We start from the raw sequence: 19782 nt of genomic DNA, 5'->3' as shown, positions 1-19782 counted from the left end.
TGGACAGTTAGATGGATGGATGAGTGAGTAGGTGGTAGATGGATAGATGATTGTACAATTGGATGGAAGATGGATGGATGTTTGAATGAGTGCATTGATGGATAAATAAGATGGTGGATGGGTGGATGAATGGATAAATGGATGGATAATGAGTTGGTTGGGTAGGTGGGTAGAGTGATGGACAAATGGACAGCTAAATGAGTGAATCGATGACCTTATGAATGTATCAGTAGGTGGACGGATGGGCATGTACAAAGCTCTGGCCACAGATGGAGGAGATCTTGGTGTGCAACCTGGGCACAGCTCAGATGAGTGGCAGCTTATTTTCTGACCTCAACTTGGCTCAGTGGAACTCCATGGACACACATTCTCTCTTTCTAGGGTCAGCCTTCCTTCTCTCTCCCTCCAGGTCTCCAAGAATCTCACCCTGGAGCTCAGATTGAACTGAGCCCTTGGCTTGTCTATTGATCTTCTCAGCGGTAAGACTGCCTTGGAAGGAGCCCCCATCCTCTTGAGGATGCAGTGCCCAAGCAGCTCTCCATGATGACAGTGGTCTGCTCTTAAGCCTTTCCCGCCCAGCGGCCTCCCTCTGGAGGCCTCACCTGCTTCTCCATCAGGCATCAAACTATCCCACCAGCTCCACATTCTCTTGCCTACACCTCTCTCTGCCTCCACCCTGGTCTCCAGATCAATTCCCACTCCACCCATGCCCCTCCCCTACTGGGCATGGTGGAGACAATAAGTTAGAGGGAGAGTCCTCCTGCCTCCAACCCAAGACCTCTTTCTTCTTCCCCAGGTCCCCTGGGTAGCCATGGATGTGGGTCCCTTGGGCCTGCCAGAGCTAACTCAGGGCTGCAGCAAGACCCTGCGGGGAGCCCGGGGCAGGGGCCCGGCCATGCGCCGGCAGCGGGAGTTCATGCCGGAGGAGAAGAAGGACACGGTGTACTGGGAGAAGCGGAGGAAGAACAACGAAGCTGCCAAGAGATCCCGGGAGAAGCGGCGTCTCAACGACGCGGCGCTGGAGGACAGGCTGGCCTCGTTGCTGGAAGAGAACGCTCTGCTCAGGGCTGAGCTGCGGGCGCTCAAGCATCGCTTTGGCCTCCTGCCGTCTGCTGGTGGCACCCGGACCCTGCCCCTGCAGGCTCTGCTGTGGGAGTCCTGGATGGGAGACTCCTGCCCCGGTGCTGAACCGCTCCCATCTCTGCCTGGCTCCCATGGCTGCGTCTTCAGACCGTGTTCCTTGGACGCTGGGGTTCCAGGATGCTGGGGCTGCCCTGTGGCTCAGAGGTGGACTGATCTGGCTACTTCCCCGGCACCCTCTACCCCCAAGAGAGTGGATATGGCCTTGCAGGCTGCCCTCCCAGCTGCCTTCTTCGGCTGTCAGCTCCTGGATGGGCATGGGGGGCCCAGACCAGAGCTCAGGCCCTGCTGGGGGCTGTGGTCACCCATGCCCAGTAGTCGCCGGGCCTCAGGGCCCTCAGATGTCTTGCTAACACCAACTGCTGATCCCATGGGGTTGCCTTCTGGGAACGATCCTGAGGGTCTGGCTAAGCCCTCCTTGCCCCACAAACTGCGCATCAAGTCCCGAGCCTCGGGCAGAGTGCCTCGAGGCTGGGAGGGGGGCCGGGGACCCTTATGAAGGCTTCCCCTGGGCAAGGCCAGGTCTGCAAGGGGGTGGTTGGGACTGAGCATGGATTTGTCTGGGGTTGAGGGGGTGGCCTGGATGAGTGGCTTGGCCTTGACCTAGCTCCCAGGACTGGGAAAGGCCTGTGGGAAGGAGGGAGGTGCCCTGGCTGGGGGGGAGCCCACTTCTCAGTGTTCAGTCCAGGCTTTTAGGAGGAGGGCCTGGGTATGATCTTGGATCACACCATGGTTCCCACCCTGCCTAAAGTATGTGCTTTGGGTAGTCACTTTTTATTCCTTCCATTCATTCATCTGTCCATCCACCCATCCATTCATCCATCCACCCATCCACTCATTTGTCCGTCCATCCGTCCATCTAACCACTCAGCAATCTATCCACATACCTATCCACCCATCAACCCATCCATCCATCCATCCATCATCCATCCATCCACCTACCCACCCATCCACCCATCAACCCATCCATCCATCCATCCATCATCCATCCATCCACCTACCCATCCACCCATCCATCCACCCATCCATCATCCATCCATCCATCATCCATCCATCCATCCATCCATCCTTCCTTCCTTCCTTTCTCCTTTCCTTCAGTCTATCCATCCATCCATCCAACCACTTAACCATCTATCCACATACCCAATGACCCATCAACTTGCCCATCCATCCACCCACCCATCCATCCATCTTTCTTCCCTTCCTTCAATCTATCCATCCAACCACTCAGCCGTCTATCCACATACCCAATGACCCATCAACTTACCCATCCATCCACTCACCCATCCATCCATCTTTCCTCCCTTCCTTCAATCTATCCATCCATCCATCCAACCACTCAGCCGTCTATCCACATACCTAATGACCCATCAACTTACCCACCCATCCACCCATCCATCCAACCATCCATCCATCCATCCAACCACTCAGCCATCTATCTACACACCTATCCATTCATCAACCTACCTATCCATTCATCCATCCATCTATCTACCCATCTGTGCATCCATTTGTCCACTCATCTACCCATCTGTTCTTTAATTCATTTATTCATTTAATCACTCATTCATGTGCTCATTTGTTCACCATTCATTGATTCTCTCACTCATTCATGTATTTGCAATTTACTTGTTCCCTCACGCATCTACTCATGATCTTTTGACCCTCCTTCTGTGCTCATCTTAGTGACAAGTGTGAGGACACCCTCCTGGCTTCAGGGTTCCCACTCTGGAGGTGGTGGTGGGGGTTTGGAGACAGTCATACTAAGGACCATACTGAAGGAGGAGGTAATGAGTCAGGATGCTTGAACCCTAATTCCTTAGAGTCTCCTTGGGGGCTTGCTTACCACCCAGTTTGGAGATCGGACTTACCAATCCAGATGGCTTGTGCTGTGTCTCAGCCAAGAGCCTTGAGCCACCAGAACAGGTCAGCAATATCTTGGGGTGGGGGAGGGGAGTAAGGTCAGTTTCCTCCCTCTTCCTGGCTGCTCGCTATGCCTGAGGGTCTCTCAGCCCCATCACACACACTCCCAGCTGGACGGGAGGAGGGACCACTTTGCAGGGAGGGACCACTCCAGGGACCCTGGAGCCCTCGAGCTCATCAAAGCCCCCTCCCTCCTCAGTTTCTCACTCAGGCCCTCCTTTTTTTTTTTTTTAAAGAGAGATTTTATTAGATTCTGGTTAAAAAGACCTCAACTCCAATTGTGAGGGGAGTTAGTGCAGTTGCTGGGCTGGTGCAATTGCTGAGCACTGGATGCTCCTGGCCAGCCAGGTCATCTGGCCTCAGGGACACCCTGCTACCAGGTTTGGGCCTGGGCTAGTTCTCGGCCACCCCAGGTTTATCACGGTCACAAAGGTGTGCAGGCCAAGAGCCTCAATCCTCCTGGCCAGCACATGTGGGAGCCCCACACATCACTGCTCGGCCCTCCTCTGCCTGCTCACCCCTCCTTCCGGTCCTTTACCCCGTGCTCGGCCCTCCAGTGGGAGCTGAGAACAAGGAACCAGACAGGCCTTCCATCCTGATGGTCACAGCTGCAACAGTTGGCCATGGGGGCTTGGTCAGTACCTGCCCCTCTGCGGACCTGCACTGCCAGCTCAACTGCTGCCCCTGGGTAAAGGGGGGTGACCACTGCCCTGCCTTCTCTCCCACCTTTGGAGTGGGCTTGGAGACTCACATCTCCCAGGACTGTCCTCGGAGGCAGGAAGGATGGCTGCCTGGAGGAGGTGGCTCTGGCCTGTCTCTTCCCAGCCTGTGCCCACAGCCAGGATGGGGTAGACTTGGGGTGCAGAGGAACCGACTCCCAGCACAAAGAGCCACACAACCGTGGCTGATCCTGCACAGAGGCCTTTAATGCAGCCTTGACCAGAGGGATATTAAAAAATGCTAAAGGGGTGAGGGGAGGAGGAAGTAGGGGTGGCTGCAGAGCATCCTGCTGCTGGGAGATGTGGGTGGCTTGGTGTTTCCTCTTGGTGATGCCACCTGGCCAGTGTGTCCAAGGTGTCTGGGCCAAGCTTGCTTGTGCCCTGTGGACTCAGGGCAGTGGGGTTTGCCACTCTTGGGTCACTCAGGCTCCTTTTAACTTCCAAGTGGCAGTTGGAAAAGCCCAGAGAAGGATCTACCTAGAGAAAATCATAGAATTTCCACATCAGGAGGGGCCCTTAGAGTCTTCTGATGAGTGGTCATCCAGTCTCTTCTTGAATACCTCTAGGGATGGAGAACTCACTTCCTCCAACACCTTATCACTACTCCTCTAGAGTTAAAACCCACTTCTTGCAAACTTCCACCTCTGATCCTGTTCTTACCACAGGAGGCCACTCAGACCCCCCTCCCTCGTCCCTCCCTCTGCTTGGAGAGGGCTGGCATGTTAGAAGTAGCCTCTGGTTCGTTCTCTCTAAAGAAGAGACCACCACACCTACCTCAGATGGTTTGATAAGATGAAGTTTCATTTATTGTGTGCATAGCACTTCGTACACAGCAAGTGTTCAACAAAGGTTAACTCCCCTCTCTTCCTTTCCTCTTTAGAAAGCTTTCATGTTCCCAGCCCCAGAGTAGTGCTCTATTCAGGGGAAATGGCTTCTCATTATTTACAATTCTTTCCCTTCACCTTGAACTGACTCGTTATTTTTTTTTGTCAAAGCTATTTATATATGATGGCTCCAGGAACTGAGTATGAATCATTTCTTCATTAAATATGTATATTTTCTCAACAAATGTTTTTGAGCTCCTACTATATGTGAAACAGGAAATGGATGAGGAGGAAAGTGCTCCAGACTGAGGAATTTGTAAGGAGAAATTTGCACAAATGTCTAGAACTTTAATCCATGACATGTCAGTTACTCTCATCTTGTGCTGGGCTCTAGGACCACAAGTGTGGCCTCGACTCTGTGCCCTCCAAGAGTGAATAGGCAGCTGGCAACCTTCCATGTGGCTACCTGTGCTGCTGCCGTAAGAACAGTAGTGTCATGTCCCATCCTGGGGCATCCATAGGATCCTCAGATTTTATCTGTCGCACTTGGGGACTGAATTTTAGGACATTGTTCAACCTCATGTTATGTTCCGTCCTCCATCCATCCTTGAGGGGTGGTGAGCTCTCTTTGGCTGTGAATGCTTGAAATTCCCTTTATGCTTCAGATGTGTCTGGCTCACATAGAGTGTGCAATAAACATTCAATGAAGTCTGCCTGCTCTGTTGGAGATTGCCGGGGGCAGAGATAAAGTGAATTAAAGATGCTGATCCACATGACTCAGAGATGCACGTTTCTCCATCTGGTCTACCAGAATCCTGGCTCAACCTTGCATTATCTGTATCCTTGATACATTGTGGTCTTCAGACTAGCAGCATCAGCATCATCCGGGAACTTGTTGGAATCTCAGAATCTTGCAGAATCTCAGGCCCCTCCCAGAACTGCCGAATCAGAACTTGCATTTTAACAAGATCTCCAGGAGATCCACACACACATTGACTTTTGAGAGGCATTGATCCACAGTGTGGGTTGGCAAATGTTTCCTGTTTCAGGGACCAGAGATAGACAGCCGCTGTTGCATCTTTTCCACTGTGTCACTGTAGCACGAAATCAGCCATAGAGAATGTGTAGAGAATTGTGCATAGCTGTGTTCCAATAAAACTTTATTCCTCAAAATAAGTGTGACCAGATTTGACCTCTGGGCTATAGTTTGCTGATCCCTGCTTTAGAATATACACCCAGGAGTGGAATTGCAGATCCTAGGGGTGCTTGTCTTCAACCTTGATATTGCCAAGGTGTTCCGCAGAGTGGTATTGCAATTTACACTCCCTTGTATGTAAACGAAGTTTGTGTTCTGCCAACACTTGGTTTCAATGGACTGATTTTTGCCAATCTGGTGGGTGTAAAATGGTTTAACCTGCACTCCTCTGTTGAACATCTTTGCCAAAATCTGTTGGCCACTTGGATTTCCTCATCTATGAATTGCTGTTCTGTCAGGATATTTATCTTTCTCTTATTGATTTCTCAGAGCTCTTTATATATTCTGGATATACATCCTGTGTCATGTATAAACATCACAGCCTTCTTGTCTGACTTGTCTTTTTCATTTTATTCCTGGTGTGTTTGGTTGCATGAAAATTATAAAATCAGATGTAGGAAAGCCTATCAATCTTTCCTTTTCTTGTTTGCACATTTGCATCTTGTTTAAGAATCTTTTCGTGTCTCAAGGTCATAAAGATCGTCTCCTAAATGTTCCTCTGAGTGTTTTCAAGTTTTGCTTAGCCCGTCTCTTTCTGTCTTTCTCTTACTCTGTTGCATAAAGTGCAATGACTCAATCTTCCTTTATCAAAAGAATCACCTGGAGGTACTTGTTTGATTACAGACCTCCTGAATTCAGACATTCCAGAAGATAGACCTTGGAATCTGTACTTTTCACGAGCACCCAGATGATTCTTATAGTCAGTTCAGTTTGGGGAAAGCTGGCTTAGTGGTGAACAGATGAGTTTAGGAGCTCAGCAGGACCAGCATCTCATCCTGGCTGGGTGATCTCACTCACATTGTTGTGTCTCCCTTGCTTATCTGTAAATGGGGATTCACAATGTGCTCATCCTGAGGAGACTTCTTGTGAAGATTCAACGAGAAGTACCTAAGTGGCTTGGCACATGGCCTCTTCCTGGGAACTGGAATTTTTATCCTCATGGAGAATGCAACTAATCCTATTTCCCTTTTTGTTTTGGCCATCACGGGGTTCAGGGTTAAACTTATGACTCAACTATAACTGTTCATTCATTCATTCACTTAAAACATCCTTTTACTCAACAAATATTTATTGATCGTATACCATGCTCCAGGCACTAGGGAAAGAGCAGTGAACAAAACAGATGTGGTTCCTGCCTCCATGGGGCTGGCAGCCTAGTAGGGGAGATTGATAAAAAAATAAACAAGGAAAGGGTATAGTAGGGTCCAGGATGATGTGTCATGGAGAGAAAAAGAGGTAGTGGTGGATGAGTTTTAAGAATTGAAATAGGGAGGTCAGGAAGGGCCTTGCCGAGAAGGGGATGTTTGAACAAAGACTTGAAGGAGCCATGCCTGTATTGGAGGAAGAACACCCCATAGGCAGAAAGAATAGCCCATGCAAAGGCCCTGGGGCAGGACTGTGCCTTTCCAGTTGGAGAAACACTGAAGAATCCCATATGGGTGAAGCAGAGTGAGTGAGGCAAAGAGAGGGAAGAGGTAGGGACAGGGAGGTGACAGGGACAGGTCATGCAGGGCCTGTGGGTCGAGGTGAGGACTCTGGCTTCCTCTCTGAGTGAGCTGGGTCTACTGGGGAGTTTCTGAGCATGTCTCTGCTGTAACTGTCCCTCCTCACCACCCCATCCTGTGGTGTGTGAGGCTGAGTGAAAATAAATAAACCCACCACACAAGTGCAGGAGGGCTGGCTCATCGCCTGAGAAAGGGGGTGGCTGACCACAGTGTTGCTGTGACTCATCTCCCCATGGGCGGCCACATGCCCCCTGTCTTCAGAGCCAAGGTGCTCATGCCACCTCTGCTTCTGGCTGTTTCTGAGATATGAGGGGCGGGGCAGGTAAAGCTGCTCCATGAGGCGGAATCATGGAAGGGAATGCCTTATAAAGCTGGCTTCCACTAAATAACCATTTTGGACAAGCATGGGGGGAGGGACGGGCTGTCAGGTGTGTGTCGGGGAGGCTGGAAAGGTAAAGGGTCAGCCAAGGTGGGGGGAAGGTCAGCGAGGAAGTGACCAGGAATAGCTGAGGTGGAGTGGTGGACTCAGGTAAACCGGAAGAGCTGGAGGTAAGCTGGAGATAAGGAGGTTCCAGCAGGTGAAGGTGGGAGGATGGCCCTGGAAGACAAAAGAGTGGGAGGGGAGCAGAGATTTATACATGCCCCATGATTACGGTGACTCCCGAAGGTCTGTCACCCAGGACAAGTGGGCTCATTTCCTGGCTGCCTGGTCTGGGCCAGGGCTCTGAATCTTGTTTCACTCTCTGCAAAAGCCTTCATTATCATTATCCTCATTAATAGATGAAGAAACTGAGGCTCAGAGGGGTTACACACCCTGCCTAACACCACACAGCTGGTCGCAAGTGGGCCATTTCCCCCTTCCTCTTTGCACCGGTGTCATGGACAACTCTCTCTTCCTTGAGATCCTTTTCTGCCCCAGGTCTTTGTACTTGCTGTTCCCTCTGTCTGCAATGCTTTCCCTTCAGTATTTAAATGACTCCTTCTCCATCTTCAAGTCTTGGCTCAAATGCTTCTTCCTCAGGGAACATTTTCCCTGAACATCCACTCTAAAATAACTCTGGTTGTTTATGTCAACCCTATGCATAGGTATTCAATAAGTATTTATTGAAGGACTAAATGAATTGGACAGGAACATTTGATCCTCCTAGCAACAACTTCCACTGCAGTGAAATCCTGTCTCACCAGGTTTGAAGGTCTTCCTCCACCTTGAGGATGAAGGCACCATGGGGATGGGGAGCCTGGCCATCACATCCACTGCAGGAGCCCCAGTATTTGGGACGGGACCTGTTACACAGTAGATGTGTGATAAATCCTGTTGAATTGAATCCGAGGTTCAACAAGGAAGCAGGGGCCACACTATGAGGCAGAGGGAGACAAGGAAGGGGGGTGTCACATGGGTCCTTCATTCATTCCTCATCCACCCACCCACCCATCCATCCATCCATCCATCCCTTCATCCACCCACCCATCCATCCATCCATCCATCCATCCCTTCATCCACCCATCCACCCATCCATCCATCCATTCATCCATCCCTTCATCCATCCATCCCTTTATCCATCCATCCACACTTCCATCCACAACTTTCCAGAGAGAATGAAACCAATTCCTTGCCCTTCAGAGCCTGCACTTCTGAGAAGGAGAGGAACAACCTTTGAGTGAACAAATAGATGGTCAGGACTGTGTCAGCTGCTGCTGAGGGGTGTGAGCTGAGGAGAAGAAGGCTGGGGCTTTCAGGGATGGGGAGGTCATGGAAGGTCCCTTGGAGGAGGTGACATTTGAACTGAGACCTGGAAAACATGAGTGAGTGACAGAAGCCAGTCACGAGCAAATAGATGGTCAGGACTGTGTCAGCTGCTGCTGAGGGGTGTGAGCTGAGGAGCAGGAGGCTGGGGCTTTCAGGGATGGGGAGGTCATGGAAGGTCCCTTGGAGGAGGTGACATTTGAACTGAGACCTGGAAAACATGAGTGAGTGACAGAAGCCAGTCACGAAAGACCACATGTCCTATGACTCCACTTATACGAAATATTCAGAACAGATACATCCACAGAGACAGAGAGCAGGTTTGTGGTTGCCGAGGGCTGGGGGAGTGAGGAGTGACTGCTGACTGGGTCTGGGATTTCCTTTTGGGTTGATGGAACGTTCTGGAACTAGATAGAGGTGGGAGTTGCACAACCTTGCAAATGCACTAAATGCCACTGAATTGTTTATTTTCATGTGTTAACTTCATGTTATGTGGATTTCACCTCAATTCAAACAATGCCAGTGAGTCTGTCCTGCACAGAGATCACATGGGCATCTGAGAGATGAGAAGGGAGAGAGAGATCAGGGAACCAGGTGCAGAGTGTAGAGAGGGATGAGGAAGGAGGTGGACCCCAGACAGGTCCCAGTCTGGACACATGGCCCTCACAGGGACAGGCTGAGGGAATCCTGCCAGCCTGGCTTTGTGGTGTGTTTGGCTGATTGGGAGTGAAGTGCCTGGACCTGCCTGGGTGGGGATGACTCATGTGCATGCAGACACACACACACACACACACACACGCACACACACACTGCAGCCTGAGTGTGCGTGTGACGTGATACATGCATGCACACGTGTGTGCTGGGGGCCTGAGTGGGGACATGAAGCATACACATGCATGCATGTGCTGGAGCCTGGGTGTGTAGAGGCCCCCTCAAGTCTCCCCATTTATGGCCCTCCATGCCCTGTCATTGGGGGATGGAGGAGAGTGCAGCCCCCTCCCATAAGGCCACAGGTGTGGTGGCTGAGCCCTGAGTGGGCCGCACCCACCGCCTCCTCCCTCCCTGCACTGGCTCTGGCGGGAGCCCCCGGCTCCCCTCCCCCACCATACTGTAAATTCTGAGAAATCCTGTCCGTGGTTTGGCCAGGCCCCTCCCCCGCCTCTAGCAGGGCTGTCCTGGCCACTGTCTTCCTGTCTTGGGGCCTGGGTTGGGGGCAGGAAGGGGAGAAAGGCTAGGAACCACCCCCCTGCCAGCCCCGGTCCCCAGGCAGAGGGGACAGGGCTGTGTACTGCTTCTGAGGCCTTCATATTGCCTCTCTGGGTCTCAGTTTCCCTTTCTGTAGAATGGAGATAAAGTAGTTGCAACCTCAGAGGGGGAAGCGGAGGAGGTGATGCCCTGGGCGGTTAGAGCAGCGTCTGGCAGGTCAGAAGCACCTGGTGTCCACTTCCTGCATCTCGCTGTCCCTCACTCCAGCCTCCACGTGCTCCCCCCTGCTGGTCCCTCCTGCCTCCTGTTCAAACCCAGGATCATTCAGACCCGAGTTCCTCAGGAAACAGAGGAGTGCAGCCTGGTCTGGGAGGCAGGGAAACTCGGTTTGAATCTTGGCTCTGCTAAAAACCTGCCGGATGTCCTCAGACGGGTCACTGCACAGCTCCATGCCTCAGTTTCCCCAGTTGGGCTCTGATGCTCTGTGGTTCTAAGCCTCCCAGGTGAACGACCTTTTGGGGGCCCTCACCTTGGTCCCCTCGCTCCAAGTTTAGTCTCCCCTCCCGATGCTGAGCGACTGTCCTTGGCTATTCTTGCCACAAACTGTGAAACTCGTGGAATCTATGGTGCCCCAAGCTTGGGGACCTCCAGAGACCTCCCTCAAACTCTCATGCTTCTGCCTGCTCACCCTCCAAAATGCAGCTTGAATCTGCCCACTTCCCAGCTTGGCCATCAGCTCGCGCCTCCTCCTGGTTCCTGGAATCTACTTGGTTCCCCAGCTGCCACTTCCCTGCTCTCAGCCCACGCGTCCAGGGCTCCCATTGCTCCTAGGAAAAAAGAAGTTTTCCCTGGGGCTGTCAAGGAAACACAAATCTGGATTTCGTAAACAGAGCCTTCATTCAAAAGGCTTCTTGCAAGGCTGGGGGAGAGGGTTTCCTGTGACAGAGGGGAGTGAACAGGCAGGAAAGAACCAGGTGTGGGATGAGGAAGAAAGGATGGCGAGAGGGGACAGTGGGTCAGAGAAAGTTTTGCCCTGAGGCTGCCTGTTCTCAGGAGGGTCTGTCTGCTGGCTCGGGGGAGGGGGCCTCCATTCCCAGGCCTGACGGAAGGGAAGGAGCTGAACCCGCATTTGGTTAACACGCATTTTGTTCCTATGGATCCTTGGAGACAAGCAGTTCAGCTAATCATTTATGAGGCAAAAGATGGGAATGTGGAGAGTCTGTGTCTGGTTTTGTCGTAGGTCAACAAGGAAATCTGTATGAGGATGCTCCAGAGCAAACCAGGACCATGGATGGAACTGTCAGTCTATCCATTGATCTATCAACGTATCTCCAGTTCTCTCTCTCTCTGTATATATATCTATAATGATATAGATATCTATAGGTCTATAGAAATGTATATATATATATATAGATAGATCTCTCTCTCTAGATATCTATCACTATGCATATTTATCTATAATATCTATATATTATATAGCTAAACCAAGATATAGATATCTAACTCTATCTATCTATCTATGAGATATCTATAGATAGAGATAGTTATACAGATCCACATATAGGTATGTCTATCTGTCTATAGACCCACCTGTCTATCTGGACATGTAACTATAGCCTGGCACCTATATTTTTGATAAGGAATCAGTTCACGCAGTTACGGAGGCTGGCAAGTCCCCAGACCTGGAGGGTGAGTCAGCAAGCTCAAGACCCAGGAAGACCTGATGTCTCAGTTCAAGTCCAAAGGCCAGAAGAAAGCCAATGAGCCAGTCCAAGGGCTGTCAGGCAGGTAGAATTCACTTTTACTTGGGGGGGGGGGTGGCGTCAGTTTTTTGGTTCTATTCCGGCCTTCAACTGATTGAATGAGGCCCACCCACATCAGGGAGGGCAATCTGCTTTATTCAGTCTACTGATTTAAACGTTAATTTCATCCCAAAACACACCCAGAATAATGTTTGACCAAATATCTGGGCAGCCTGTGGCCCAGTCAAGTTGACACATAGAATTACCCATCACAGTGGCATCTGCGAGTCTCATCTAAGTCATGTGGGAGGGAGGCTCCTTGCAGTAAGGAAGGTGACAAGTCACCCACAGCCCAAGCCCTCCTGGAAGTCACAGTCAGCTGGGAGAGGCTGACATGGGTCATATTGCACACGCAGATATAATGTGTGATCTTGATAAATGTTAGGTTGGACTCAAGCCTGGTGCCCCGTGGGACTGACCTGCCTGGGAAGTCACACAGGGCTTTCTGGAGGTGAGATGTGAAAGGAGGGATAGGCAGTAACTAGGGAGAGATAGGAGGAAAGAAAGCGTTCCAAGTGGAGGGGACAGCTCATGCAAAGACCCTGAGGTGGGAGGGAAAGTGCTGAGTTCTAGTGAATGAAAGAGGCACGTGGGAATGGAATGCAGAGTGCAATAGGGAGACACATGGGGTCAGCAGGCTTTGGTCCAGCCATCAGTGTGGTTCTGGGAAAATTGTTTAGCCCCGGGGCCATGGGAGCCGTCAAAGGATATTGAACAGGAGAGGGATGTGGTTGGATTTGCTTCTTGCAGAAGAGATCCATGGGGTTCCAAGGTGGGGGGCAGACTGGAAGGGGAGGGAGGGGATGCTGGGTGCCCATAGTGGGTAAGAGGGTGGCGGCTAGCTTGGGGAGGAGGCCTGGGGCTGGGGAGAAGAGGCCCAGGAGGTAAGCTGAACCCCGTGGGGTAACTGCCAACCACGTGGGCTGGGTACAGCTTTTCCACACACCGCCCAGCGGCTTGGTCAGCCATCAGTGGGGCTCAGGAAAAACCGATTAGCCCCCGATCTTGAACTCTGTCCCCTGTTCCAGCCCTCCCTCCCTGTTTGTCCCCACATCTGGAAACCACATCTGCCAGCAGAAAGTTTCAGGAGGCCCTAGGTGATAGCTTGGGGGGAGGGTATAGGGGTGCGTGTGTGTGTGTGAACAATCCTGCTAAAACCAAAATTCCCTGTGTGTCAGGAATTAAACATTTCCTCCAGGGCTTGGGTTGAATTCTGTTGTGCTGGTGTGAGGTCTTGGCCATGTCCCTTTTGCTCCTGGGGCAGTGACCTGGGTGGGGAGGGCACAGCAGCTGCTAGTGCCCTGCTGTGGGTGGGGACATGGGGACGGTGGTGTCAGTGATTTCCTGGTTTCTGTGGGAGCAGGCCCTGTGGCTCACCTCTTGACAAGCCCCTGGGCCGTGGTCTTGACGAGCCTCATCTTCAGGTCTCTCCTTCCTGGGCGGGCTTCACACAAACAGGCTCAGCTCCTTGAAGACTCACAGTGTCTTTGTCCAGGGCTGCTGGGACTAGGCCAAGGAGAGTGACTCATTGCCCTTAGCACAATACCCTCGTGTTTTCTCAAATGGCCAGATTTCTTCCTTTTTTATGGCTGAGTAGTATTCCATTGTGTATATATACCACATCTTCTTTATCCATTCGTCTCCCGATGGGCACCTAGGTTGCTTCCGAGTCTTGGCTATTGTGAATAATGCTGCAATGAACCAATGAACCATTGAACCAATGCACCAATGATCATAGGGTGCATATAACTTTATGCCTTCATGTTTTCATGTTCTTTGGATAAATACACAGCAGTGGAATAGCTGGATCATATGGTGGTTCTATTCTTAATTTTTTGAGGACTCTCCATACTGTTTGCCACAGTCGCTGCACCGGTTTGCATTCCCAGCAGCAGTGTATGAGGGTTCCCTTCTCTCCTCATCCTCTCCAACACTTATTTCTTGTCTTGTTAGTTATAACCATTCTGACAGGCATGAGGTGATGCTTCATTGTAATTTTGATTCGCATTTTCCTGATGATTAATTATGTTGAACACCTTTTCATGTGCTGTTGGCCGTCTGCATACCTTCTTTGGAAAAATGACTGTTCATATCCTCTACCTAGTTTTTTGATTGGGTTGTTAGCTTTTTTTGTTGTTGAGATGTATGAGTTCTTTATATATTTTTAATATTAACCTTCTATCAGATACATGGTTTGCAAAGATATTCTCCCAATTGTTAGGTTGTCTTTTTGTTTTGTGGATGGTTTCCTTTGCTGTATAGAAGCTTTTTGGTTTGATGTAGTCCCATTTGTTTACTTTCTCTATTGTTTCTCTTGCCTGGTAAGACATGGTACTTGAAAATATGCTGCTAAGACCGATATGGAAGAGCGTACTGCCTATGTTTTTTTCTAGAAGTTTAATGATTCCAGGTCCTACATTCAAGTCTTTATTCCATTTTGAGTTAATTTTTGTGTATGATGTAAGATAATCGTCTACTTTCACTCTTTTGTGTGCGGCTGTCCAGTTTTTCCAATCTGCTTATTGAAAAGACATTCCTTTGTCCATTGCATGTTCTTGGCTCCCTTGTTGAAAATTAGCTGTCCATAGACGTGTGGTTTTATTTCTGGGCTCTCAATTCTGTTCCATTCATCTGTGTGTTTATTTTTGTGCCAGTACCATGCTGTTTTGTTTATTACGGCTTTGTAGTATATTTTGAAATCAGGGAGTGTGACACCTCCAGCTTTGTTCTTTTTTCTCAGGATGCCTTTGGCTATTCGGGGCCTTTTGTTGTTCCATATAAATTTTAGGATTCTTTGTTCTGTTTCTGTGAAAAACGTCATTGGGACTTTGATAGGGATTGCACTGAATCTGTAGATTGCTTTAGGACGTATGGACATTTTAATTATGTTAATTCTTCAAATGCAACAGCACAGAATATCTTTCCATTTCTTTGTATCTTCCATTTCTTTCAACAATGTTTTATAGTTTCCAGTGTACAGATCTTTCACCTCTTTGGTTAAATGGGTTCCTAGGGATTTTATTCTTTTTGTTACAAATGTAAATGGGGTTGTATTGTTAATTTCTCTTTCTGCTACTTTGTTGTTAGTTTATAGAAATGCAATTGATTTTTGTCCATTGATTTTGTAAACTGCAACTTGACTGTATTCATTTGTGATTTCTAAAATATTTTTAGTGGATTATTTAGGGTTTTCTATATATAAAATCATGTCATGTGCAAATAGAGGCAGTTTCACTTCTTCCTTTCCAATTTGGGTCCCGTTTCTTTCTTTTCTTGCTTGATTGCTCTGGCTAGGACTTCCAATACTATGTTAAATAAGAGTGGTGACAGTGGGCATCCTTGTCTGGTTCCTGTTCTTAGAAGGATAGCTTTCAGTTTTTCTGTGTTGAGTATGATATTGACTGTGGATTTGTCAGATATGGCCTTTATTATGTTGAAATACTTTCCTTCTATGCCCATTTTATTGAGAATTTTTATCATAAATGGATGCTGCATCTTGTCAAATGCTTTCCCTGCATCTGCTGAGGTGACCATGTGATTTTCATTCTTCATTTTGTTAATGTAGTGTATCTCATTGATTGATTTCCAGATGTTAAACCATCCCTGCATCCCTGGAATAAATCCCACTTGATCACAGCGTGTGATCTTTTTAATGTATTCTTGTATTTGATTTGCTAATATTTTGTCAAGGATTTTTGCATCAATGTTCATTAGTGATATTGGCCTGTAATTTTCTTTTTTTGTGTTGTCCTTGTCTGGTTTTGGTATCAGGGTGACATTGGCCTCATAGAATGAGTTAGGAAGCTTCCCCTCCTTTTCAAAGTTTTGGAAGTTTTTGGGAAGGACGGGTATTAAGTCTTCTTTGAATGTTTGGTAGAATTCCCCAGCGAAGCCTCTGGTTTTGGGCTCATTTTTTGGGATGCTTTGGATTAGTGTTTCCACCTCCGTCCTGGTGATCGGTCTGTTACATTCTCTGTTTCTTCTTGTTTCAGTTTTGGAATGTTGTGTGATTCTAAGAATTTATCCATTTCTTCTAGATCATCCAATATTTTTGGCAATAGCTTTTTTTTTTTTTTTTTTTTTAAAGATTTTATTTTTTCCTTTTTCTCCCCAAAGCCCCCCGGTACATAGTTGTGTATTCTTCGTTGTGGGTTCCTCTAGTTGTGGCATGTGGGACGCTGCCTCAGCGTGGTCTGACGAGCAGTGCCATGTCCGCGCCCAGGATTCGAACCGACGAAACACTGGGCCGCCTGCAGCGGAGTGCGCGAACTTAACCACTCGGCCACGGGACCAGCCCCTTGGCAATAGCTTTTTGCAGTATTCCCTTATAATCTTTTGTGTTTCTGAGGTGTCCATTGTAATTTCTCCTCTTTTTTTCTGATTTTATTTATTTGAACATTCTCTCTTCTTTTTGAGGCGAGTCTACCTAAAGGTTTCTCAATTTTGTTTATCTTTTCAAAGAACTGGCTCTTAGTTTCATTGATTTTTTTTCTATTGTTATTTTAGTCTCTATTTCATTTATTTCCATTTAATTTTTATTATTTCCTTCCTTCTACTGAGTTGGAGCTTTGTTTGTTCTTCTTTTTCCAGTTCCTTTAGGTGCACTGTTAGATTATTTTACATTTTTCTTGTTTGTTGAGGTAGGCCTGAATTGCTATAAAATTCCCTCTTAGAACCACTTTTGCTATATCCCATAAATTTTGGCATGTTGTATTTTCATTTTCCTATGTCTCCAGGTATCTTTTGATTTCCCCTTTCATTTCTTCATTGAACCAATTGTTGTTTGGTAGCATTTTGTTTAGTATCCACATATTTGTGGGTTTTGTAATTTTCTTCTTGTAGTTGATTTCTAGTTTCATACTATTGTGGTCAGAAAAGATGCTTGGTATAATTTCAATCTTCTTAAAGGTATTGAGACTTGTTTTGTGGCCTCATATGTGATCTATCCTGGAGAATGTCCCATGTGCATTTGAAAAGAATGTGTATTCTGCAGTATTTGGGTGGAATGTTTTAGATATGTCTACTAAGGCCATGTGATCTAATGCGTCATTTAAGGCCAATGTTTCCTTATTGATCTTCTTTTGGATCATCCATCCATTGATGTAAGTGGAGTTTTAAAGTCCCCTACGATTATTGTGTTACTGTCTATTTCTCCTTTTATGTCTGTTAATAATTGCTTTATACATTTACGTGCTCCTATGTTGGGCACATAGATATTTACAAGTGTTATATCCTGTTGGATTGTTCCCTTTATCATTACGTAGAGCCCTTCTTTGTCTCTCATTTCAGTTTTTGTTTTAAAGTCTACTTTGTCTGATATAAGTGTTATATAAGTATAAGCTACCCCAGCTTTCTTTCTTTGCCATTTACATGGAGTATCTTTTTCCATCCATTCACTATCAGTTTGCAAGTGTCTTTAGGTCTGAAGTGTGCCCCTTGTATGCAGCATGTATATGAATCTTGTTTTTTAAATCCTATAAGCTATCCTGTATCTTTTTTTTTAAGACTGTCACCTGAGCTAACATCTGTTGCCAATCTTTTTTTTTTATACATAGTTGTATATTCTAGTTGCAGGTCCTTCTATTCGTGCTATGTGAGACGCAGCCTCAGCATGGCCTGAAGAGTGGTGCTAGGTCTGTGCCCAGGATCTGAACTGGCAGAACCTAGGGCTGTGGAAGTGGAGTGTGCGAACTCAACCACTTGGCCACAGGGCTGGCCCCTACCCTGTGTCTTTTGATTGGAGCATTTAGTCCATTAACATTAAAGAAGCTATTGAAAAGTGTATACTTGTTGCAATTTTATTACTTTTTTCTGAGTGTTTTAGTAGTTCTTCTCTGTTCCTTTCTTCTTGTCTTGCTGTCTTCCCTTGTGATTTGATGGCTTTCTTTAGTATTATATTTGGGATCCTTTCTCTTAATCTTTTGTGTACTTACTGTAGGCTTCTGGTTTGTCATTACCATGAGGTTCACATATAATATCCTGTGTATGTAGCAATCTATATTCAGTTGATAGTCTCTTAAGTTTGACCTCTTGCTAAAAGCTCTCCTCTTTTACTCCCTTCCCCACCACCTTTTATGTTTTTGATATAATATTTAACCTCTTTTTTGTTTATGTGTATCCATTACCCTCTTATCATGGAAATTGATAAAATAGTACTTTTATTTTCTTGTCTTTTGACCTTCATATTAATTTCATAGGTGGTTGATCTGCTACATTTACTGCATATTTGCCTTTACCAGTGGTTTTATTGTTTTGTTTTGTTTTGATAATTTTCTTATTCTTATTTGTGGTCTTTTCTTTTTCACTTAAATAAGTCCCTTTAGCATTTCTTGTAAGGCTGGTTTATCGATGATTAACTCCTTTAGTTTTTGCTTGTCTAGGAAACTCTTGATCTCTCTTTCCATTCTGAATGATAATCTTGCTGGGTAGAGTGTTCTTCACTGTAGGTTTTTTCCTTTTATCACTTTAAATATATCATGCCACTCCCTTCTAGCCTGTAATGTTTCTGCTGAGAAGTCAGCTGATAGCCTTATGGGGTTTCCTTTGTATGATACTTGCGGTCTTTCTCTTGCAGCTTTTAGGATTCTCTCTTTATCTTTAATTCTTCACATTTTAATTATAACGTGTCTTGGTTTGGGCCTCTTTGAGATAATCACATTTGGTGCTCTCTGTGCTTCCTGTACCTGGATATCTGTTTCCTTTCTTAGGTTAGGAAAGTTTCCAGGTATTATTCCTTCAGATAGATTCTCTCGGGCCTTCCTTTTGTTAAATTAAAATATATCTTGATCACTCCATGTCAGTAAACACAGCTTGCTAGTTCCTTTTTTTTTTTAATAACTGCCTAGTATTCCTTTGTGTTTGAGTGAAATTTATTTAACCTTTTCTCATGGATGTGCGCATAACATTGGAAACACATAACATTGTTTCCAGCATTTTGTCACCATAAAGTGCTGCCGTGTACAATGGGTAGCTGCACTTACATCATTTTGCATACGAGGATTCTATCTGAAGGAGAGATTCCTGGAAGTGTGATAGCTGGATCAGAAGCAGTAAGCATTTGTCATTTAAGTGTAATTTTCAACTTGTCCTGTGTAAGGGTTGTACCAACTCTCTTCCTCATCATTAAGGTAAGAAAGTGCCAGTTCCCCACAGCCTCACCACCAGCAGGTGTTACCAAACCGTTTGACTGTTGACAATTTGTTGGGTCAAAATGGTATCACAGTAGAGTTTCAATGTACCTTTCTCTTATGCATTTGAGAATCTTCTCAGTGACTAAGAACCATTTGTCTTTCTTTCTTTGTGAGCTCAAGGTTTGTATCTTTTGCTAACTTTCCATGGTCTGTTATAGTATTTTTCTTGTAGATTGTTTCCCAGAGCTCTTTATATATTATGGACTTTATTCCTTTTGTTATAAACTATAATTTACTCTGCCATTTGTCTTTAAAAAATTATTTATTATTTTTTAAATTTATTTTTAAAATTGTCATTTGTCTTGACTTTGTTCAGAGTAATTTTTACCTTGCAGAATTTTTTTTGATGTTTACTTAAAGTCAACTGTTTTAATCATTCTCTTTATGGTATCTTAGCTTTATGTCATACTGGGAAGGGGGATTAACTTTGATAAGTAAGGAGAATCATTCTGAGTAGAGGGACTAGGAGGTGCA

At 46.8% G+C, this 19782-nt stretch overlaps 1 protein-coding gene across 1 annotated transcript; it reads left to right on the top strand.

The window, feature by feature from the left end:
• The first annotated feature begins 633 nt into the window (after positions 1–633).
• On the top strand, positions 634–1676 carry NFILZ (NFIL3 like basic leucine zipper). Its single transcript, XM_070623820.1, has one exon. The coding sequence runs from the start codon at positions 812–814 to the stop codon at positions 1637–1639; it is 828 nt and encodes a 275-aa protein (XP_070479921.1). The 5' UTR covers positions 634–811; the 3' UTR covers positions 1640–1676.
• Positions 1677–19782: the final 18106 nt, after the last annotated feature.

Source organism: Equus przewalskii, chromosome 6 (assembly GCF_037783145.1).
Source record: "Equus przewalskii isolate Varuska chromosome 6, EquPr2, whole genome shotgun sequence".
In the NCBI taxonomy this organism is placed as follows: Eukaryota; Metazoa; Chordata; class Mammalia; order Perissodactyla; family Equidae; genus Equus; species Equus przewalskii.
This window is presented reverse-complemented; position numbering and strand designations above follow the sequence as displayed.

Bases quoted from the DNA above. Each gene is read 5' to 3' on its own strand.
- NFILZ (XM_070623820.1), top strand. From the start codon at position 812: ATGGATGTGGGTCCCTTGGGCCTGCCAGAGCTAACTCAGGGCTGCAGC.